The sequence below is a fragment of the Dromiciops gliroides genome, chromosome 1 (genome assembly GCF_019393635.1).
Source record: "Dromiciops gliroides isolate mDroGli1 chromosome 1, mDroGli1.pri, whole genome shotgun sequence".
NCBI lineage: Eukaryota > Metazoa > Chordata > Mammalia > Microbiotheria > Microbiotheriidae > Dromiciops > Dromiciops gliroides.
This window is the reverse complement of record NC_057861.1, coordinates 710,309,407-710,332,991: the sequence shown is the minus strand read 5'-3', so window position 1 is coordinate 710,332,991 and position 23,585 is coordinate 710,309,407. Positions and strand designations below refer to the sequence as shown.

Genomic DNA, 23,585 nt, shown 5'->3' with positions numbered 1-23,585 from the left:
AACCATCACATTGCACTGTCTCTAATAATCTTGCTACTCAACTCAGACAACAAGGCATCAATGGCCTGGAGAGGTGGTGACAGCCCAGGATCACCCATCCAGTCAGGGCAGAAGGGGATTAGAGAGAAGTAGCTTGGTGCCATGGAAGGATGACTATACTGGGAGTCAGGCCAACCCGAGCTCCATTCTGATTCTGCCCCTACCTGTACTACCCAGGCTAAGCTGCCACCTGTGGGCCACAGCTGGCTCGGCTGTGACATGAGCAGGCCAGGGAGGTGACCTTTAAAGACCCTTCTAGCTCCAAGGCCTTTCGGTATCCCATGACTAGCAATGATGATAACTGCTCAAGCCAAAGCTCATGTGGATTCCTGCGCAAGCCTGTTAGGGAATAATTTCACAGATCCAAGAGAAGAGTTCAGTTTGTTTAATTTGTAGAGAGGGTTAGATTTTTCACTAGTTACAGCTCTCATCACATGAAGAGGTTCACCACAGGGTAAATACAACACAAACTAGTTCTGCTATTACAATTAACCAAGTAAAATGACCACTGCTTAGCCTATAACACGTGTCTGGATGAAGTGAATCAATAGCTGCCCAGGTCACTATATCAAGCAGTAAATTCCTATTTATTTACAATAATCCCCAGGGAATGGAGTGGTTTGATTAAGCCATTATAGAGAGGGCACAGATTCCAAATTTCCAAAAAGTTAGATTGCCATAAAACCCATTCAACACTAGGAGAAAACTGGCCATCACTGAACCTGCCTTTGATGATTCAGAAGGCACTTCAGAACTGTGTGAGGACCCAGCAGCAGAGATGCCAATTTTCGCGGGAGATGTGGAAGGTAGGGTTGACTCCATGGCACACTGCAAAAGCTGTGGCTTCCCGTCAGCTGCTGATCAGAATGATGGGGGTGAGGATCAGCAGACCTGGCCCTCAGTCGTGACTGCACAATCCCAGGAGGAAGTCCCAAGCCTGTGTCTGCCCTGGCAAAAAGGGGGTAATAGCTATCGATGGCATGCCTGACCTAACAAGTGCTTTGTAAACTGCAACGTGCCATAACACGTGAGCTCTGGTGGGTGGAGGACAGAAGGAAGAGACTTCAGTTCTTCGGACACAAGGAAAAGATCAGCTTGTACCTAGGGTTATTTACTGAGAAGTGGCACCTTTTTGGCAAAAGGGTCAACCTTGCTATTTGTTTATGCTCTCACTAGCTGGCTTTCTCCCCTTACTGGCTACTGTTACCAGAGGCATAAGCTGGAAAATACATTATTGTTTAAAACGGTTCTCCTCCAAGTCATGTGAAAGGCTCTATTTCTCGTACTTCTCGTGACTTCAAACATAAAGAGGGACACAAGTTCAGACAAGAGGCCCCAGTTCAGTGTCCAGCCCACGCCCCTTTATTCTGAGCTTTTCAAACACAAACAAAACAATGTCTTGTCTTCATGGGGCCCCCGGCAGCATGCCAGAGGTGCCAGTGTTGGGTTAACCACCGTGTGAGCTTTCAGAAAAGAGATGTCTGTAGCTCCTTTTTGAACATGCCTTCCAAGTGGAGATCCTGGGCCATGAGCTCTTCTTCAACATCATCAAGTGCCCACTGATGATCAGTAAGCTCCAAAGCTTCCCACTCAGTCTGCAAGGAAAGAACACACCAGGTTAGTGAGAGCACAGCGGGAGAGGGGAAGCAAGTGAGGAGTGATTGGTCCCGGGGAGGGGAGGATTTGGGAGCTCCTTTAAGGCCTCTGTGAATGCCATCTTAGCAGAAGTTAAGTCAGAGCACTGGCCCTCCAAAAGAATGTGTAATAAACCTCATTACACAGGCCCTTGATAGTCTGACAGAGAAGTCAGATTTCCTAAGAAAATAGAATGAATGCTTTCAGTGCTTTTGTGCAAATGGTCTTGCTAAAACACTTAAATTTATTGATTAAAAATGAATAATTTATTGCTTAAAGCAGGTTGAGCAGAACCTCACTTAGTGTGAAAATTATTAAAAGTCCTTTAAAAAGATAATTTTAGATTTCAATATTGGCTAGTCCTCTGGTTCAATTAGCGAGGTTTTACTGCAAATAGAAACAAAATTAAACAAGTTAATTTAGGATGTGTCCTAAACATAAATCATCTTCAAAAAGCAACTGATTTTTTTCCTCTATACAATTCACCTCTTACATCTATTTTATGCAGTCATCAATGAGAAGATTTGATCCTTAACCAGGCCTTATGTATCAGAATGAATTTAATTTTGTAACTAGAATCAAACTTGGCCATAAATATACAAAGTGAACACAGAGATATAAAGATGGGTGTTCCTCATGCAAGAAGAGATGTTTAAATGGAAATTCTGTATTCAGAATCATATAAACACACTAAGATCTCACTTTTTAAAAGGAATTCTGCAGCAGGTATCTTTGAAAAGCAAAGAAATTATAGGCATTGTGAGCAACCTAAGTATTGCTACACATTCCAAAGTCTCATCTTTTCCCTCCCCAAGTAGAATTTGAGGCTACCTTAAAAGCCTTGTTGGTGTCTGCAGGCATGGCCATAGCTGCTCCCGTCATCTGTTCCTGCATCACTCGAGACTGGTCTGCAGCTGCAACATGAAGTGTACAAACAAGATGGTAACTCAGAGAGCAAGGACACTCATTTCACTTTTCTGTGGCTTCTTGCTGACTCACCTGCAGAATTAGCGAGTCAGACTGGATCACCACCTCTAAAGTCCCTTCCAGCTTACAGATGTATATTCATTTTTCAACAGCCATCGCAAAGGGCATCAGTGATGTAAACTCAACATGAAGGACCAACTTACATATGTCTGTGTATTTCTGTATGTTGATGTATGCGTGGAAGGCCAGAGCAACCAGAAAGGTAAGCAGCTTAGAGCAGTTTAGCTGGCACCTAGTCCTCTCTCCAATGCCAATACTGGTTCTGGGATCACACCAGAGTCCCCATGCTGACCCAGTATCTCCCTGTCTGCTAAGGAGCTGAACACATGCTCTGCATGCAGGGGTGCCTCATCCCCCACCTTGATCTCAGGATAGGCTAAGAAGCTGGTCCCGACTGCCTTTGATCCAGTAATACCACTACTAGGTCTTTATCCCAAAGAGCTCATAGAAAAGGGAAAAGGACCTACATGTACAAAAATATTTATAGCAGCTCTCTTTGTGGTGCAAAGAACTGGAAATCAAGGGAATACCCATCAATTAGGGAATGGCTGAACAAGATGTGGTATATGAATGTCATGGAATACTATTGTGCTGTATGAAATGATGAGCAGGCAGATTTCAGAGAAGCCTGGAAAGACTTAAGTGGACTGATGCTGAGTGAAGTGAGCAGAACCAGGAGAACATTGTACACAGTAACAGCAATATTATGGGATGATCAACTGTGATAGATTTGGCTCTTCTCAGCCATACAATGATCCAAGACAATTCCAAAGAACTCATGCTGGAAAATGTTCTCCACATCCAGAAAAAAGAACTGTGGATTCTGAATGCAGATTGAACCACACTGTTTCTACTTTTTTTTGTTTTTTGAGGTTTTTCCTTTTTGTTCTGATTCTTCTTTTCCAACATGACTAATGCAGAAATACGCTTAATGTGATTATACATAATATAACCTATATCAGATTGCTTGCTGTCTTGGGGAGGAGGGAGGGAGAAAAATTTGGAACTAAAGATCTTATGAAAACAAATGTAGAAAACCATTTTTACATGTAACTGGAAATTAATAAAACACTTTTATGATTAAAAAAAAAAGACCTGCCTGACCACTAGGCATTTATTGACTTGGGTATCTGGTTTGATCTCCCTGCTGCTATCAAACACTCATCTCGGGTGTTTAAAGAGAGAAGCTGTAAATGATGACCCATTCCTCAGGACCATAAAACCCCATTTAATCTGGCTGGCAAATGCCAGCTTACTGCTCCTCTCCTTCCTGTGATTCGGCTGTCGTTTGTGTAGGTGAGCACCCTTTCCTCTTGATAGCTCTCCTCCCACGATAATCACTCCGGAGCTCAGCCCTACTCCTCCTCCCCAGGCTCTATCTTCCTCTGTTCTCTGGTACTTCAGGCTGTGAAATGAACAAAATCCTGTTCATCTTACATCCTGATTCATAGTCCTTTCTTCTTTTTGTGCTCACAGAAACCTGGCCTTTCCCGGAAGATGCCTCATGTCTGGCCACCCTGCTCAGTGCGGGCTGTTCTTCCTCCCCTGCCCCAAAACAGGGGTCAGAAAGAGGAGACCCCTGTCTTTGCTCATGTGCCTGCCTTTCAGCTCTTAGTACTGCCAGAGGCCGCCTTCTTGGCAACTTCTCCTTTAAGGCTCCCCATCTATCTGTATCACTTGGCTCAGATCCTTGTGGATACAATGTATTGGCCTTCAGGAGCAGACTTACAGCTTTATCTTCTATCTCTAGCCCTATCTTCACATTTGGAGGCTTCCACATCTGAGTGTGGGTCCCTTCAAACACCCAGACTTCTGAACTCCCATGATTGACATCTGTCATACTGCCCCCCACACACTACCCAGAGAGGAGGTCACCTCTTGGATCTCCCCACTGCCTGTTACTGAATCACCTTAATGATCTCCAACAATTACATTCAATAATGGCTCTGTGCTCCCATGTACCTTTGTGGGGCTTTAGCTTCCCCTGTAGGGGCTGTCACATTGATCTGACATGGGGCAGTCAATGCTGCCCAACTTCCATTAGGAAGCCCTGTGTATCTGACTAAATATGGGAACTTATAGATATAACACTGGGGCTATAATCTGTTAGGAGAAAAGCCTTTAAAAAAAGTGTATTATAGGGGCAGCTAGGTGGTGAAGTGGACAGAGCACTGGCCCTGGAGTCAGGAGGACCTGAGTTCAAATCCGGCCTCAGACACTTAACATTTGCTAGCTGTGTGACCCTGGGCAAATCACCTAACCCCTACTGCCCTGCCCCGCCCCCAAACAAAAACAAACTGATGTTAAAATAGTTTTTACATGTAATTGGGGAAAAATAAAATTCTAAATTAATTAGTAAAAATTTTAAGAATTAAAAATTTAAAAAAAAATAGAAGATAAGCTAAGGAGCCACAATCAGCATCCTCCTCTGCCCCCAACACAGATTATTTTAAAAGAGGCCCAAACAATTCTTTGTTAAGTTATACACAAAATCAGCAAAGGAACAGCTGCAGGCTGAGTTCCAATTGCAGTTGGATGCCACGGGGTACAGAGTGTGTGAAATGGAGCTGGGAATTAGGCAAGAAAATGGGGAGAAGAGGGGCTCGGGTGAGGGAACAGGGGGAACCATCAGCTGGCAGAGGGGTGGAAAGGAGAAAAACTACCTAAAAATGACGCCTTTCAAGAACTGTAATGGGCCAGCTCCCTCTGGAGGCAGTGGGGGCTCCCCCTCGTTAGAGGTCTAGTAAAGACTGAATAACTAGGGTAGGAAAGGGAAACATAAGACAGGGTGGCCTGGTTGGGGGAAGAAAGAGAGCAATCTATATTTTCTGATACAGACTTTTGGGTTCCATTTCTAGCCTCCTGAAAAGAACTGTGCCTTACGCTTTAAGAATCTTGTTGGAGATTCAGTCTCCCCATCTGGAAGAGGAGGGGGTCTGCTCCAGCTCAAAAGCTATTTTCCTGAGCCTGCCTGGCCCGAGGTCTCTTCCCCTGTGATTCAGACACTTTTATGGGATTACTCTGCATCTCCTGCTCCCTAAGCAGCCGATACCCCATGGCTCCATCCCAAGCCATCTCCTCTTCTCTCCCTCAGTCATCTCCCATGCTCCCACAGGCTCAAATTTCATCTCCATACAAACAACCTCCAAAGCTATCATTCTAGCTCTTGAACTCCAGTTCCACATTTTCATCTGCCTGCCAGATATCGTATCAGCATGCCCCAAACATCTCCCTGCCCTCACTCCTTCAACTGGGAGAAACCTAATTTATTCCTTCGGTTAACTAGAACTGGGAAGGGGTGACATCTTCTTGGTAACTCACAAGTAAATCAATCTTCTAACTCCTTACATTTTTTCTTTAATTCTACTTAATGGACCTTTGTTTTCCCCCCAATAGATCATTTACTTCCCTGCTTTAGTGAATAAGGTACAATGACCAGGATTTCACTTTTTCTTGCTGTCTCATGATCTTTATTATGAACACCCACTGGACTTTCCTGTACATGTCAGAGATGTGGAACACTGGGCTGCAAATGCACAGAGGTCAAAACAGACCCTGACACTTGCTTTACTGGGCAGAAAGCACAGTGTTATGGGGCATATGGTCATCTGCCTTTTTCAAAAGAACAAAGTCTAGCTCATAGTATCCTTCCAGGTTACGGGACAGGTGGGTGCTCTGTCAAATGAACTCCTAAATTAAAGGCTAAAGCAGTCTTTGCCTTTCTCACCTTCCCCCAACATCCATTCTTTTTTTTTCTTTTAAAAATCTAAGTCATCTCTCTCTTAAATAGCATTCCAAAGCGTCTCTCAGCTTCATCCAATGCTTAGTGAGTGCTTCCTATGCACAAGGCAGGCACCATGTCAAGCCCTGTGGAGGAATACAGAGGCCTTGCTCTCCCAGTCAAAAGCAGCAAGCCCCACTTCAGCCACCTTCTCTCAGTCTCCTTTAACTTAGTGGGGGGAGTATAAAGGAAGACTGCCCTTTGGTATTTGCTCTGTCTGTGCTATTGCTCTGGGTCAATGTCTGCTCCCAAACCTGCACAGTCTTCTTCACCGAAGGTGACCCTTAGGCAGTAGATGAAGAATGCTTATCAGATTATGACACACATCCTGATAAAGACAACTGAAGAATTTTGGACAGGTGCCACAATGGGACAGTGGACTGGACCAAGAACTGGAAAGGACAGGTAGAAAAGGTTAGACCGCAGCACTCTCCACACTCCCACGCTGCTCCCAACATCAGAGGCCATCTTTTTAATACAAACGTCTTCCATAGCTCTCCAGATGATAAGTGTGGCTTCAAATCTTGGAATATCATGATCTCCAAAATAACCAAAAATACAAGTGACCCAAGGGCAAAGAAAAGAGGCATGGGTACAAATAGCTTACAGTATATCAACAACAGGGGTGGCTAGGTGGCGCAGTGGATGAAGCACCGGCCCTGGATTCAGGAGTACCTGAGTTCAAATCCGGCCTCAGACACTTAACACCTACTAGCTGTGTGACCCTGGGCAAGTCACTTAACCCCAATTGCCTCACTAAAAAATAAATAAATAAATAAATAAAATTTTAAAAGTATATCAACAACAATACTCATGGAAGTGGTAAATCAGACATCTATATGTACGAGAGCGAAGGAAGTCTCCAGTATGTTGAGCAGAAAGATCTGTGATGCAGGACTAATGAAAGGACAAGGTAGGGGTGGACTGGGACCTTCATCAGTGGACAGAGTACACCTATTATGGAAGGATGGATCCTTATTGAAAGACTGCCAAGTGTTATTCAGATCTTACTTTCTGATATTGTTCTTTTTTTTTTTTTTAGTGAGGCAATTGGGGTTAAGTGACTTGCCCAGGGTCACACAGCTAGTAAGTGTTAAGTGTCTGAGGCCGGATTTGAACTCAGGTCCTCCTGAATCCAGGGCCGGTGCTCTATCCACTGCACCACCTAGCTGCCCCTCTGATATTGTTCTAATAGTATACTTCGAATGTCATCTTATTCTCTAAGTTCAAAGTATCTAACTTACCCCCAAATACTGACTGCTTCTTTTGCCCAGATCCGTATGACGATCACTTCTGTGAGCAGAGTCAAAGAATATTTGTGAAGCTGGTAGTACTCACCATTGTCTTGGCCCAGGATCAGGGAATAAATGCTTCGGAGTCCAAACACATTGAGAAAGTACCAGGATGCAGAACTCACCCTAGCAAAACAGGATGAAACTTTGACAATATTGTATAAGGAATTGTGTTCCCACTTCTCTAGGTAAATTAGACTGACAAAACTGTATACACTGAAATTTTTCCAATAAAGAAGAAAGGGCTGAGGTCTTGGCAGCTCTTACAGATATGTTCATTAGCAAACAAAATGAAGGAAGATGAGCATCATACAAAGAACAGCAGCCTTACAAACAGTTACTCAAGGTAGGCAAGTTTTTACTAGCATTTTAACATAGGGAAAGATTTAAGCCAAAGAAATACGTGATAATGGTGGCACCTCAGGTCATGGGGGGGGCCCCCCTCGAATTTTGGTGGAGCAGGAAGGTTTCCCCAACACTGCTGGCCTCACATCTAAGACTTTTCTTCTTATTCATAAGGCTGACACTATCCCTTCTCTTCCTGCATTGTGCTACCTTTGAGGGTTTGTATTAGGGTGGCCAATGATACATCCTTTGCCCCTTATCTCACAGGCGAAACAATTCCTCAAGTCCCTTGCTGGAAGTGAAGTAGGATTATCATATGATGTAATGAAATCTTCACAAGCACTGTGGGAGCTTTAGATGACCCAACACTGACAGACTGCCTCAGTGGACTCCAAAAATCAGAATCCCTTTTCCCTTACCCACATTAAGGTTGGAGTTCAGTAAAAGAAGGTTCTTACCAGGATGCATCTAAAGTGAGCAATTCAATTCCTTGCTGCAGCATGGGTTTAAATCGAAGGGTCAGAGGAAATGGGACCTTGGCTGTGAGGAAGAAAGGAAAAAGCTCACCAAAATTTCACAAATGTTTTCTGCTATTGTATTTTTAGAAAGTTTTAAGTGTTAATGTGTACAATCTTCTACTTGAGGATATGTGAAAAATCTTCAACACATGTTTCTTTGTGAAAATGAAATTTTAAAGGCTCTTTGTGACTATTTCTAGCATTAAAAAAAAAAACGTCATTCAGTTTCCTTGGGCTAAATCAGGTCCTCTTAAGAGCTGTTATTATCTCCCTTTGACAGCAGGACTTAGGATTTCAACTACGAACCAAAGACTGAAATGGACTTCACTAATCTGTTGAACTCAAGAACTCAACCTACTTTTTAAAAAACAGAACTGAGAAGAGAAGAATTTAAAAAAAAAATAGTGAACTAGTTTAAACTAGAATCATATTTACATATTTTTATTAGCCTGGAACATCAAAGTAGTCTTTGAACCAAACAGATATTTCATTTGGTTTGAATGCCTGTTGAGAAGACAGTCACAAAGAGAATAAAGCTAAACTGGCTTCCACATTATAAATGGGGTAATTGGTCTAAAATGAACTAGTAGAATTACTGTAGTCTAAAAGATGGTCTTGAAAAAAATTATTAAAATCTATCGATAAACAGATTTACCTGTTCTAGGAGCATTTATATTTTTCTGAACAAAGAAAAAGTATGGTAGTATAGTGAAAAAAGCACTGGCTATCAGGTCAGCAATTCTGTATTGCAATCCCACCTATGTTACTTACTACTCTCCAGGTATTCGTTTAGTCACTTGCTGTCTCTGGGACTCAGTTTCCTTATCTGTAAAATGAGGGAGTTGAACTAGATGATGGCTAAGGTCCTTTCCAGCTCTTAATCCAATGAACTAAAAAGAGGTAAAAGAATAAATTCACAAAACATCCTCTGATGGACAACTCACTCACTTACTTGTGACAAATCCCGAGAAAGTCATGTTGATCCATCCACCGATAAGAATCATAGGAAGTACATTTGTTACATTTCCTTTCATCATGTCTGTGAGCATAGTGGGATCTAAGAATGAAACAAACAGACTGATCACTGATCTCTTCTTTTCTCAGTGAATTCTTGATTGCTTTCTAAAGGATTATTTAATATTAACTAATGGCTCACGTAAGATGTTATTACAAAGGTTATAAATAACTGGTTCTTTTAAGAAATGAACACAGTAAAAGAAAAGGCAGTCAGAAATAGATAACTTATTTTAATCTCCTTTAAATACTTATTTACTTCTAGATCAACAAGACTTAGAAGACATTTAAAAGAAATCACCAAGAGTAGAGACAGACAATTTCTAGCAATTAAAGCAGCTTGAGAATGAAATGAAATGCCTTGCTAGGTAGTGTGTTTCCTCTCACCAAGCAAAGGCTACATGAATGAATGTTGCTCAGTTTTTTGCAGTAATAAATTCTATGATACTCTCTTAGAATTTTAAAACTCCTTGTGTCCCACCATTTGTTTAAAGTGGAAGAAAACTAATAAAATACCTGTCATAGGAGATGGAGGCACTACCTTCCTCTTTGTTTTTTTGAAAAATCCATCCTCAGGGTTGTTGAAATAATACTTTCGTGTCAAGAAAGACTAAAATTAAAACACATTTGAAAAAACAAAATTCAGACACAAAATTATTGTGTTTAGAGATATACTCTAAAAAGGCTATTGTCATGAGAATTATGATTATATGCCACATATTTTGCTAATTTCACCAAAATGTCCACTTCAAACTTTTTTTTCCAGAGGTGAAGGACTATGGTGTGGAACATCATATATACTGTCAGACTTATTTAATGTGTTGGTTAGTATTGTTGAACCATTTTTCCTTTTCTTTTAATTTTTTTATTACACGATATAGCTTCTATATTGGGAAGGGGGAAAGAATACATTTGGAAATAAGTGATGTTAAAAACGAGAATTAGCAATAAATAAATTGAATGACAGTGACCAAACATTTTTTTTTTTAATGTGCTGACCTTGGAATGTTCACATTACTCAGCAACCAACCAGCTGTCCAGGAAAGCCCATTTGAAAATGAGTTTCCTAAGAAAGACACTCACAGAAAGTAGCAGGAGGTCAGGGCCCAAAACAGTTTCTAGAAGCCATCAACTCTCCCCAGACAGTACCCTCATAAAACATTCAGATACTTATAACCATTAACTACAAATAGATCTAGTCAGAGAGATGCCAACCAAAATGATGAAGTACCTGTTTGGGAATGTATTTTCCATTTTCCCTGAGGACTCTACTTCGAATTAAGACTTGACTGGGAAAAAAACAAGACAATGAAATTATTAGAATGAAATACTGGGGAAAGACTATAGATAGAGCTGTGAAATCCTCCTAAACACAAGCTAGGTGTCACTGGGCAGTGGCTATGCCAAGAAGGGATGGGGGGGAAAAAGGAATAAGCATTTATAGAGCACCTACTATGTGCCAGGCCCTGTGCTAAGTGCTTCACAAATATTACTTGATCCTCACAACAGTCCTACAAGGTAAGTACTGTTATCCTCGTTTTACAGTTGAGGAAACTGAGGCAAACACAGCTTAATGACTTGTCGAAGGTTACACAGCCAGTAAGTATCTGGGGTCAAATTTGAACTCAGGTCTTCCTGACTCTGGGCCTAGCGCTCTATCCACTGGGCCACCCAGCTTCTCCAACAGGTAAATACCAAAATACAGATATAATACCAAATCAATATTATCACATATTTAATCCAACAAATCATTAGTAATATTGGTTTTCAAAGTAGAAGGAATTGCCTCTCCACCCTCCCACCCCCAATTTCTACAAATCAAGATTTCTAAGGAAAACAGATCACGTTATTTCCCCAGGTTTTTCTATTACCTTTGGGGGGGGGAGGAGATTTTTTTTCTTCTTGAATGGAAAGAACAGTTGGTCATTGTCCAGAATATGGGGAAAAAATAAGGTTTTGAACTATGCCTAGAGGTCTTATCTTGCTGCAAAGATATACTGTTATGGCAAACCATACAGGAAAATTACAACAGGATCCATTTTCTTTTTCCCTTACTTCCTGCTTAAGAGGAACATGGTATTCTTCAGTATCTCAGAGGTATATCAATAAGGAAAACACAATGTCCGCCAGGAAGATATACTAAGAATGGTAGTAACAAAGAACAGCAGGTCATCTGCAAGAACCCTCTTCTTCTTCCCTTTTTTTCTTTGTGAGGCAATTGGGGTTAAGTGACTTGTCCAGGGTCACACAGCTAGTAAGTGTCAATCGTCTGAGGCCGGATTTGAACTCAGGTCCTCCTGACTCCAGGGCTGGTGCTCTATCCACTGTGCCACCTAGCTTCCCCTGCAAGAACCCTCAAAGGCCTCAATAGTTCAATCCTAACTAGGTTTTGAAGGGTTTCTAAAACACAATAAAGGGAGAATAAAATCTCAATTAATCAGAACCCCAATTTAAGCACTGAATGTATCAAAACCCCAAGCGACTGACAAACACAAATCACAAAAAAGACTACCTATCGACTGCTCAGTCCCGTGTCGTCGTCTCCCCCCCCCCCCCCTAACTGTCTCTTCTACAGACAGTTGTTCCCACCTCTGTGATAACACCTCCTTCCAGCCTCTAAGTCTACTTATTTATGGTCTGGCCCATTTTCAAATCTCTCTTGTTCCATGAAGCCTCTGCTGGCGACTAAATTCCACATAACACATCATATACAATTCTACTCTCAGAGTATATGGAAGAGACAACTGATTATATTAGTATTAGCAGTTTTGATGCTGGCTGACTGGCTTCTCAAATGCTACGCCAGTGAGGCACAAGCTCTGGCAGAAACGACCAAAGAGAAAGGCTTTAAGAGTGACCCAGATTAGGAATCACATGTCTGAGAGAGCTAAATTCAGAGACTGACTGTGAGGCTGGCCAGAAGGAGCAAACTTTCCACTAGGGACTTCTGAAGACAATTATAGAAAAACTGTGATTTGCATTAGATAGAAGAGCCATACTGACAAAATTCAACATGCTTCAACTCTTTGAAGCATTAATTGACATTAAAAGTACTAAACTCTTGGGGGCAGCTAGGTGGCGCAGTGGATAGAGCACCAGCCCTGGAGTCAGGAGGACCTCACTAAAAAAAAAAAAAAAAAAGTACTAAACTCTTTTTGTTCACAAATTGTTACTGAATACTCCTTCCAGATGTGGACTCTACTCATGTCTCATCATTTCTTTCTATACTCTATAATACCTAGTAAAATGCAATTCAGGAGGCGGCTAGGTGGCGCAGTGGATAGAGCACCGGCCCTGGATTCAGGAGGACCTGAGTTCAAATCCGGCCTCAGACACTTGACACTTACTAGCTGTGTGACCCTGGGCAAGTCACTTAACCCCAACTGCCTCACTTAAAAAAAAAAAATGCAATTCACAGGAGTGCCAGATGGGTCAAACCATAGTCACAACCTTAATGACTATCTCCTTTTAGACCCCACAGAATATAGCCCTGGACCTTACACCTAAGAGCAACCTCTCCCTGCCCCCAACAGCACCAGACCTGCTTTCGAGCCCAGCCCTCAAAGTTGTCATGTTGGAGGGCAGACTGGCAACTGAGTCTGCCTATGCTGCCTCTTAGCCAACCCAGCTACTAAGTTCTCATCACTAAAGACCTGGGCACTGCCAAGTTCAGTAGCAGAAACAAAAATGGTTTTATTAATAGAAATGACATTTTATTTTTTTAATAATAAACTTTTTTTTATTTAAAGTTTTGACTTCCAAATTCTGTCCTCTCCCCCCCCCCCCCCCCCACCAAGGCAGCCTCACCGGCTGCTCCTCTGCTGTAGCCCTAAGGACCAGGAGGTCATTCCACCTGACTTGCAGCGGAATCCTCCTCTCTGAGCTGTCTCCATCTATCAGAATGTGAGCTCCTTTAAGAGCTGGGACGGCCTTGCTTTTCTGCTGGTATGCCTGGTGTTTAGCACATTTCCCACAAAGTAAGTACTTAGTTTAAGGTTCTTTCATGTACTCCTGTGCATAACGGATGCATAGCAGAGCGAACAGAGTATGGAACCTGGAGCTGGGAAGAGCTGGTAGAAACCCAGCCTCTGACCCCTGTGCCCTGGGACCCTGGCCAGTATGACCCTGGCTGAGGAATCACTTAGCGCCCAGTTGTAGTTTCTTCATCTGTAAAATGGGGACTGAAGCAGCTACTTCCCACCAGAGAGGTTCTGAAGCTCAATAAGAGAACATGTGTGAAGTGCTTTGCAGATTTGATTCCCTCCCCACCCAGGGCAATGGGGTTTAAGTGACTTGCCCAGGGTCACACAGCTAGTAAGTGTCAAGCGTCTGAGGCTATTTACACTCAGGTCCTCTGGAATCTAGGGCTGGTGCTTTATCCACTGCACCACCCAGCTGCCCCCTGCTTTGCAGACTTTAAAGGCCTACAGAAATATGAGCTGTGACTAGTATAAAGACCTTCTTCTTAGCCCTCTGCACTTCTTTCACCCAGAATCTCTATCTATGCTCTTTCTATCTATGCTCCCATCCTTTGCCCAGCCTCCCAGGCTAGAAGACTTGGAGTTTTACCCTTCCCTCAAAATCTACTTGATCATCTAAATCTGGTTATTTCCTTCTCTGAAAGGCCTTTTGGATTCATCCTTTCCTTTCTTTTTCAAAATTCAATTAAATGATTTATTTATTCATCCTTCCCTTTCTTTTCTCATTTATCAGAAGGTTGCCCGCAAGACTCTCCCGGCTTCCCCACAGTATCAAGCTCGATCTCCTCAGATAGGCTTCTGCAATGACCCAAGATATCCTCCGACCTCCCTTGGGCTGCCCTACCTGTTCCCTGTACACGCCGGGCTTGTTTTGTGTCTGTGCCTTCCTTTGCTTGGGTTATTCTGGCATTCTACACTCCAGTTTTAGATTACTCTGGCTCACACAGATCTTTCCCTTCTCGGAACTCTTACTGCACGTCTAATCAGTACAAGGATCTCTAGTTGCTTTACATCTGTGAGTCGGCTCTCCCTTGCCAGATGGTCCTCTCCCTCCTCAAGGGCCAGGGCCAAGCTTTCTACTTCTTTTCTATCTTCAACAATGTTGGGCACAAAAGACAGGTTCAAAACCTACTAACAGGAAGGTCAAAATATTTAACGCTTTCAGTTACTTATATTCAATCCAGCTAAAGACAAGAGCTTCATTTGCAGCACCGAAGCTACTGCTTTTTCTCTTAGTTTAAATAGTCAGAATACTGTTCACGTGGACATTCACAGATTAAGGTCTGGAGATAAACATTTTTTTTCTTGCCCTGCAACCAAGAGCCATAGATATTTCATGTTGCCTTGGAAGCTAAAATAAACTGGGAAAGAAACAGATTACAGAGGTGGTGGTGATGGGGGGAAAGAGGGAAAAGGAATCAGATCAGTATCCCTGCACCCCAGGAACTCATTAATCTTGGCATCTCAGCACCTAGGACAAAATTCTGCCTAATAATGCTAGCGTGTTTGCTGAATGGCAAGCTCAAGTGGATGAGGCAATGGGGGTTAAGTGACTTGCCCAGGGTCACACAGCTAGTGTTAAGTGTCTGAGGCCATATTTGAATTCAGGTCCTCCTGAAACCAGGGCCGGTGCTTTATCCACTGTGCCACCAAGCTTCCCCCTGTTCTAGGACTTTTTTTTTTTTTTTAGTGAGGCAATTGGGGTTAAGTGACTTGCCCAGGGTCACACAGCTAGTAAGTGTTAAGTGTCTGAGGCCGGATTTGAACTCAGGCCCTCCTGACTCCAGGGCCGGTGCTCTATCCACTGCGCCACCTAGCTGCCCCTGTTCTAGGACTTTTAAAAGAACATAATAACTGTAAATTCTCTAATAATAATTCTAGAGGATGTGGTGCTTTGATGGGTAAAAACCCAAGCAAGCCTGCATTTATAAATCTCTCATTTTCCTCACCACTGGTAACCTGTGAATGTTTCTGTTAGATAACTCCCTCCTGTGTCACAAGGCCCAGTTTACTCACACCGGCTTCAGTGACAGTGTCTTTGGCAATAACACCTAAACTTGTGTATGGTGGGGAGGAGGGATTTTTCTTTTCACCAAGTATGGTCAGGTACAAAGTAGTCCTAAATTCAGAATGTTACATGATCCTTCTTGAAACACAAACCTAATCTAAGAAATCACTTGTTCTAGGGGGTGTTTGAGAAATGCCAATCTTAATAAAGCAGACCTTGGTGACCATTCTCTTCCAAGTCTTCTCCTTTTCCTTTCCTGTACAAATGTACTTTAAGATTTCTGTTTTTTCCAGGGCATGGACAATTGGCAAAATATTTGCTATTTCCCAGCTTTTTTCTTTTTGTTCTTGTTTAATCATGTTCGAAAGATTTTGGCTCAAGATTGTCCCTGTTTGCCCTGTAGACATTCAGGGCAGACAGAAAAACTCCCTAGGGAGTTTTCTCATTATTTTTTCATTTGACATGTCTCTTTTCTGCATTTTCATAATTTTTTTTTAAAGCATCAGCCTGTTTAAGGTAAAGTCTGCCATCCAGACCAACCATTTTCTTTGCCTTTTTGTTTTGTTTTGGGTTTTTTGCAGGGCAATGAGGGTTAAGTGACTTGCCCAGGGTCACACAGCTAGTAAGTGTCAAGTGTCTGAGGGCGGATTTGAACTCAGGTCCTCTTGAATCCAGGGCCAGTGCTTTATACACTGAGCCACCTAGCTGCCCCCGCCTTTTTTTTTTTTTTTTTTAAAGAATGTTCATGAGGGGGCAGCTAGGTGGCTCAGTGTATAAAGCACTGGCCCTGGATTCAAGAGGACCTGAGTTCAAATCCGCCCTCAGACACTTGACACTTACTAGCTGTGTGACCCTGGGCAAGTCACTTAACCCCAATTGCCTCACCAAAGGGGAAAAAAAAAAGAATGTTCATGAAATCAAAGGCATGTCCATCAACTGGGGAATGGCTAAACAAGCTGTGGTATATGATTGTAAAGGAATATTATTGTGCTATAAGAAATGACAAAGCACCGGCCCTGGATTCAGGAGGACCTGAGTTCAAATATGGCCTCAGACACTTGACACTTACTAGCTGTGTGACCCTGGGCAAGTCACTTAACCCTCATTGCCCTACAAAAAAAAAAAAAAAAGAAAAGAAAAGAAATGACAAGCAGGATGATTTCAGAAAGGCCTGGAAAGACTTATAAGAACTGATGTATAGTGAAGTGAACAGAACCAGGAGAATGCTGTGCCCAGTGACAGCAATATTGTTCAATGAAGAACTGAGAATGACTCAGCTATTCTCAGCAATACAATGATACAAGACAATCCCAAAGGACTAATGATGAAGCATACTATCTGCCTCCAAAGATAGAACTGATGTTGATTGAATACTGACTGAAGAATGCTATTTTTTACTTTTTCTTTTCCTTTTATTTGAGTTTTCTTATATAGAATGACTATGGTAATGTTTTACATAATTGCGCATGAATAACCTATATCTAAATCTGATTGTTTATTGCCTTAAGAAGAGGGGAGGGGTGGGAGGGATAAAATTTGGAACTCAAAACTTTAAGTAAGATGTGTTGTTTTTTTTTAAAAGAATGTTCATGAGTGTCTGTTTTCTTTATTTCTCTAGTTTGATGGTAATTTAAGTGGCAACCAAACCACTAATGCTATTCATTCTATAGCAAGTTGTATATAGTTTCCAATTAATTTTTAGTCTATCTTTCCATGGCCCTTTATTACATGTAATTTTTATTGCATCATGATCTGAAAAGGTTGCTATTTACTATTTCTGCTTTCTGCATTTGACTCTGAGGTTTTTCTGCCCTAATACAGTCAATTTTTGTTTAGATGCCATGTACCACTGAGAAAAAGGTATATTCCTTTCTATCCCCATTCAATTTTCTCCAGAGGTCTATCATATCTAACTTTTCTAAAATTCTATTCATCTCCTTAACTTGTTTATTTTGTGGTTAGTTTTATCTAGTTCTGAGAGTGGGAGGTTGAGGTCCTGTAACGATTGGAATGACACCACCTGCTGGAGACTTACTGTAGGAAAGCTCTACTATGAGGAGAAGGCATCTGAGGGCAAGCCATGTGGCTTTTCTTTGGCATCAGGAAGTGACGTTTGCTTGTGGGAGGAAGAGGGGGCGAGGCTGGTTCTCTTGCTCTCTTTCATCAGCACTCTGTTGGAGACCAGAGCTAAAAATGCGCTCTCCCTTTGATAGATAGATGAATCTAGATCTTTCTCTCTCTCTTCACCAAATTCTTATTCTCCTTAATACATGCTTAAAAGTCTAAACTCTTTCTAAAGCTTATAATTTATTGGCAACCACTCATTAGATATTTTAGACAGACTAGCTAGAATTTTAGCCCCTTTCAGTTCCCCAATAGTATAGTTTTTCTGTCTATTTCTTCCTTTAACTCACTTAACTTCTCCTCTAAGAATCTGGATGCTATATCACTCAGGGCATATATGTTTAGCATTGATATTACTTCATTGTCTATGGTACCTTTTAGTAAAATGTAGATTCCTTTCTTATCCCTTTAGTTAGATCTATTTTTGCTTTTGCTTTGTCTGAGATAAGGATTGCTACCCCTGCTTTTTTTTTTTTTAACTTCAGCTGAAGCACAAATATTCTGTTCCAGTCTTTTACCTTTACTCTGTGTGTATCTCTCTGCTTCAAATGTGTTTCCTATAAACAACATATATTGTAGAATTCTGGTTTTTAATCCACCCTGCATCCAATTCTGTTTTATTAGAGAGTTCATCCCATTCTTAGTTATGATTATTATGTAGTTTTTTCCATCTTATTTCCCCCCTTGTTTATACTTTTCTCTTTTCACCCTGTCCCTTCTCACCCATGTTTTGCTTATGACCACTGCCTTCTTCAATCTAGCAAGTTGTATATAGCATGTTGTTCTATAGCATGCATAACCTGAAGTCATTATCAGTGACCTGATTCCATACAAGCCAGGAAAAAAAAATCTCCCTTATTCCATCTCTCAGAGCCTTACCATGCATCCCCAAGTCACTTTTCTTTCCCCTCTAAAATCCAACCCAGCTCCTCTTAACCTAATGGGACTTGACTAGATGACTTCTTAGGGCTCTTTCAGATGTAATTAATTCTATGATCCTAAGCTCCTTCCTCTACATCTCTATTTATTTCAGCAAAGTGGCTTGACAGTCTCTTATTCATTTAGCCTTTGAACCAATGAAATTTTGACTTCAACACAAGACCAGAACATGAAGATGAATATGTGGACAACTCTACATATCCTACATTTTATGGCTCCATTAATTTTTTTTATGTAATTACTCCTGAACTCATAGGGAGTAACAGAAACAAGAAATAAATTTTATTCATGCCCCCAGTGGTGATGAAATTTCTGCCTGCCATCTATCCCTAGAAATAAGCCAGACATTTTTTAAAGGTTTATATCTGAGGGAATCAAAGCTATGGAATTCAAACAGGCCATGAATAGACAGTAATTGAAAAAGTATTCTTTTTATAGTACAGGGAGTAAGAGAAACAAAAACCTTCTTCAATACTAGCTAAAAATAAACCCTCGCTGTCTTGGGGCTATGGGCACAATACATCTCATTCTTAAAATTACACAATTTTGGGGAAACTTTTCATTAAACTTAGAACAAGATACAATCTTAACTGCTCTCCAACCAACTGTGGTTAAGTGACACAAGCCAGATGATCTTTCCTTCATAACATCCCAAACAAAAAATGTCTTCTTAGCAATGGAACTAATTATTCCAACTGGATGAAAAACTAGAACTCTGGCAGTTTCTGCCCCCAAACCTTCCTTGTCCCACTTTCTCTAATACAATATGGACTTATTTCCCCCCTCAAATCCATCCCTTCTCTAAACTTCCCTGTTTCTGGTTCAAGAACTAATATCTTTCCTGACACTCAGGTTCAGAACCTTTCAACCATCCTTGATTTTCCCTGTTCACTTATCATTCACATCCAAACAGTTGCCAAGTCTTGTTGATTCTACAAAGTTTCTTGCATCTAGTCACATGGCCTCTGTCACAAGTTGGCCTAAGCATTACTTCTTGCTGGGACTATTCCAAGAGCCTCCTTATTTATTTCCCTCCTCCAGTCCCTCCTATTTTCAATACATTGTACACATAACTATCAAATTGATATTTCTATTACTAGAAATATTAATATTTCTAAAAACCATGTCATTTCTCTACTCAAAAAATCTCAAATAACTTCCTTTTGCCTCTAGAACAAACTAAAAAATACTCACTATGGCACTTTAAGCCTTCCCTAATTTGGCTTTCACCTACCCTTTCAATCTTATTTCATATTGTGTCCTTTCACACCCTTCATTCCAGTGAAAGTGACCTATTAGCAGTTCCCCAGACATACTACATCTCCTACCTCAATGCCATGGTAGAAATGGTCCCCGAGGGCCTGTAATACACTTCTTCCTCAATTCCCCTTCACAGAAGCCTTGCTTCTTTTGAGACACAGTTCAGCTGCCACCTTTCCTGATTCCCCCTCCCCCCTCTCTCTTTTGAAGTTATTTTGTATTTATAGTACAAGTAGTGTAGGGACCAATTTTTAATTGGGGAGTGTTAGCTAGGCAGCTCGCCGCAATACTGGGGCAAGGAAGGAGACTGACAACCTCCCTCAAGACAGAGCAGGATTTATTTAACAAGAAGGAACTTTAAAAAAACACAAACAGGATCAGTAGGATCAAGGGAAAGGAAATAAAATAGGGAAAGGGGAATAATACAACCTGAATCACACTACAGCCCAGGAATCAGCTGAGAACACATAGCAATGTCCTGCCGCCTTCCAGAATGCGGAAAAACCTCCCTTCTTCCCAGCAGACCCCAGGCTGACCACACAGCCAATTGGCTGTCCGCTCTGACAGTCACATGACTACCCTCAATGGGCTTACAGTCATCATAATTTTGCCAGACCCATGTAGGCATTGGCAAGTGGTGATGATGAAAGGTTCGAGCGCCATGGCAATGACCATAACCAGTGGGGGGAGCACCATGCAGTTGGCAGAGGCACTGCGTCTGAGCCCCAGGCCAGTGTGCAGAGGTTTTTTAAAAATTCTAGCCAAAAGATGGGGTCATAAAACCCTCAAATAACAATTTTTTACAGTAGCATCCCCTCCCCTTCCCTATAAATGTAAGCTCCCTGAGAACAGGGACTGTTTTGTTTTTGTCTTGAATGCCCAGTACCCAGGGGAGTACTTAGCATATAATAAGTTTAATAAATGTTTGGTGAATTTTTGTTGATCTCTTCTCTCGGTCCCCTTTCAAACTCTTCACCAAGTAAGAGCCTCTGTGGGCTACAACCGGACACTAGAATTAGCATGCTGTGGACTACAATGTCGTCTCAGGAGCTGGGATGAGTCAAAAGGGATGAGACAATAATACAGGTCTGGCCTAAGGGTAACCGTGGGAAGGATTTCTTAACACTCTACTTCTAACCCTTCCCCGACATTTACAAGGCACTCTGAGCCAAAAGAAGCTAGAATGTTATAATGGGAGACACACACACACATACACACATCCTGGCTATAATAGTCCTCTAAGTTAAGGAAGACGAGCTCCTGGTTTATATTAATTGGCCTCTCTTAATCACTTAGGTTTTATCTAGAAGTAATTACAATTCAGAGCTTCCTTTCAAAATTCGTATCAAATGACACCCAACCACATGGAGCAGCTATTTTAACTTCATGTTCCTAAAGCAATTGCTATTTCTGGCAATAGCATGTAAGCAGATAAGGCAGTGGTCCCAACCTTTTGGCTTCTGAGTTGCTCCAGAAACCACAGGGTCATAAAATGTGTGAGTTAGACCAAACTTTTGGATATCATCTAATCAAACCCTTCTCTTATAGATGTTGAAATTTACAATCACAGAGGTCAAGTGACTTAAGGAACGTTCACAAAGTCACATACTGAATTAGTGGTAGAACCTATACAATGATATAGTTCATACACACACACAATTCAGTTGTTCAGTTGTGTCCGACTCTTTGTGACCCTATTAATGGGTTTTCTATGCAAAGATGCTGGAGTACTTTGTCATTTCCTTCACCAAGGGATTACGACAAATAGAAGTTAAGTGACTTGCCCAAGGTCACAAAGCTAGTGTCTGTGGCTCAATTACTCCATTCACTGAGTCACCCTAGCTGCCTCATTCATTCATTCATTCATTCATTCATACATACACGAACACATGGTCTTAAAATCTATAAAGCATTTTCCCACAACACCCCCAAGCGATAATGCATTTCAAATACTCAAACCATTTTTCAAATAAACACAATTCAACAAGTATTTTTTGAGTTCTTACTATAACCAAGGTACTACATAATGCCCTCAATATAGAAATGCAAAAATAAAGAAGGGGGCAGCTAGGTGGCTAGAGCACCAGCCCTGAAGCCAGGAGGACCTGAGTTCAAATCTTGCCTCAGACACTTGATACTTACTAGTTATGTGACCCTGGGCAAGTCACTTAACCCCAATTGCCTGCCCCCCCCCACACAATTAAAAAATAAACTAAGACTCAAATATGTTGCCTAATTCACCCATTGTTACCCAGCTAGGAAGTATAAGTGCCAGTTTTTGAACCCAGGTCTCCATACTCCAAGTCTGGGGTTCTTTCTACTATATAACACCACTTTACTTTTTTTTTTAATAATTTATTTTCTTTTTTTGCAGGGCAATGAGGGTTAAGTGACTTGCCCAGGGTCACACAGCTAGTAAGTGTCAAGTGTCTGAGGCCACATTTGAACTCAGGTCCTCCTGAATCCAGGGCCAGTGCTTTATCCACTGTACCACCTAGCTGCACCCAACACCACTTTACTTTTTACCCAATTTCTCTTCTCTTGTGTTTATGTCAAGCAGACCTTTTATGTCAACTCTGCAGACCTGCCTGTGGCTACCTGGGACCTAACTTGGTGGCCAGAAGGGACAAGAGTCCATTTGGAGTTTTCCTACCTAGTTTTTCCACTTCTTCTCTTTAGGCTTCTACAAAATGAGGGTGTTGATAGGTATCAAAGCCCAAGTAGGGCCCAACCTGATTAAAAATGTAATTGGGAAATATTTAACAAAATAAATAAAAACACAACATAGATAATATTAATACTAGTTTTCTGAGTCCACACGCTGCTGCCAGGACTAGATGATCCTCCCAATTCCAAATCTCATGAATCTATGAACTTCTCTGGGCCCCCCTATCCCCTTTTCTCGGTCTCAGAGCTTCCTTCAAGTCTCGGCTCAAATTCCACCTTTTACCAGAAAACTTCCCTGACCCCGCTCGGTGCTGGTGCCTTCCCTCCGCCGATCACCTCTAATTTACCCTGTCCGTGTTTTGTTTGCATGTCTTCTCTCCCATCTGACTGTGAGCTCCTTGAGGGCAGGTCTGGCCCGGCGCTTAGCCCAGGGCCCAGTACACAGCAGGCGCTTAATCAATGCTTGCCCACTTCACTCCCTCCTCCATCCAAATGCCGAGGCGCTGGAGGGTGGCCCGGGGACCGATCCCAGGATTTGGAGCCACCAGGCCCTCGGCCGGGGCATCCCGCCGCGCTCCGTGGCTTTTACCGAGGGGGCCGCTGAGGCCCGACGGGGTTCCTCACCTGTCGGACACCTGCTCCTGGGTGAGCTTCTTGTCGCTCTGCAGCAGGATGGACACGTAGTGGCGGATCATGCCCACGAAGAAGGTGATGAAGACGATGGGCAGGACCACCCAGAGGCGGATGTTGGAGTCCAGCAGCAGCTCGGGCTCCGCCATCGTGGACGGGGAAGGACGTCCGCAGGGGGCTCTGGCAGCTCCAGAGCCTCCTTCCAAGCGAGGGTCCTGCGGGCGAGCAGCCGCGACCTCCGCTTCGGCCTCCTCGCCACCCCGGGGGTCCCTCCGCCTCCGCCCTCTTTCCGCCGGCCCGCTCCCTTGCCTTCCCCTAAGAGTCCCCGGGGCCGCGTCCGGGCCCGCAGTGACGGCGCCGGCCGAT

The 23,585-nt window shown here is 42.4% G+C and overlaps 1 protein-coding gene across 1 annotated transcript; it reads right to left on the bottom strand.

Moving 5' to 3' along the window:
* Nucleotides 1-409: 409 nt before the first annotated feature.
* Nucleotides 410-23,585, bottom strand: EMC3 (ER membrane protein complex subunit 3). Its single transcript, XM_043972768.1, has 8 exons — nucleotides 23,214-23,585; nucleotides 10,843-10,900; nucleotides 10,128-10,221; nucleotides 9,550-9,654; nucleotides 8,538-8,619; nucleotides 7,781-7,860; nucleotides 2,506-2,588; nucleotides 410-1,634 (listed from the first exon to the last, which is right to left on the bottom strand). The coding sequence occupies exons 1-8, from the start codon at nucleotides 23,366-23,368 to the stop codon at nucleotides 1,506-1,508; spliced, it is 786 nt and encodes a 261-aa protein (XP_043828703.1). The 5' UTR covers nucleotides 23,369-23,585; the 3' UTR covers nucleotides 410-1,505.

What these genes read in the sequence shown, in the direction of transcription:
- EMC3 (XM_043972768.1), bottom strand. Translation starts at nt 23,368, where the DNA reads ATGGCGGAGCCCGAGCTGCTGCTGGACTCCAACATCCGCCTCTGGGTG. An exon ending in GCCTCCATCTCCTATGACAG is followed by an intron (nt 9,655 to 10,127) that starts GTATTTTATTAG and finishes TTTCATTCTTAG; the next exon opens with ATCCCACTATGCTCACAGAC. An exon ending in ACACCAACAAGGCTTTTAAG is followed by an intron (nt 1,635 to 2,505) that starts GTAGCCTCAAAT and finishes CTTTCCTTGCAG; the next exon opens with ACTGAGTGGGAAGCTTTGGA.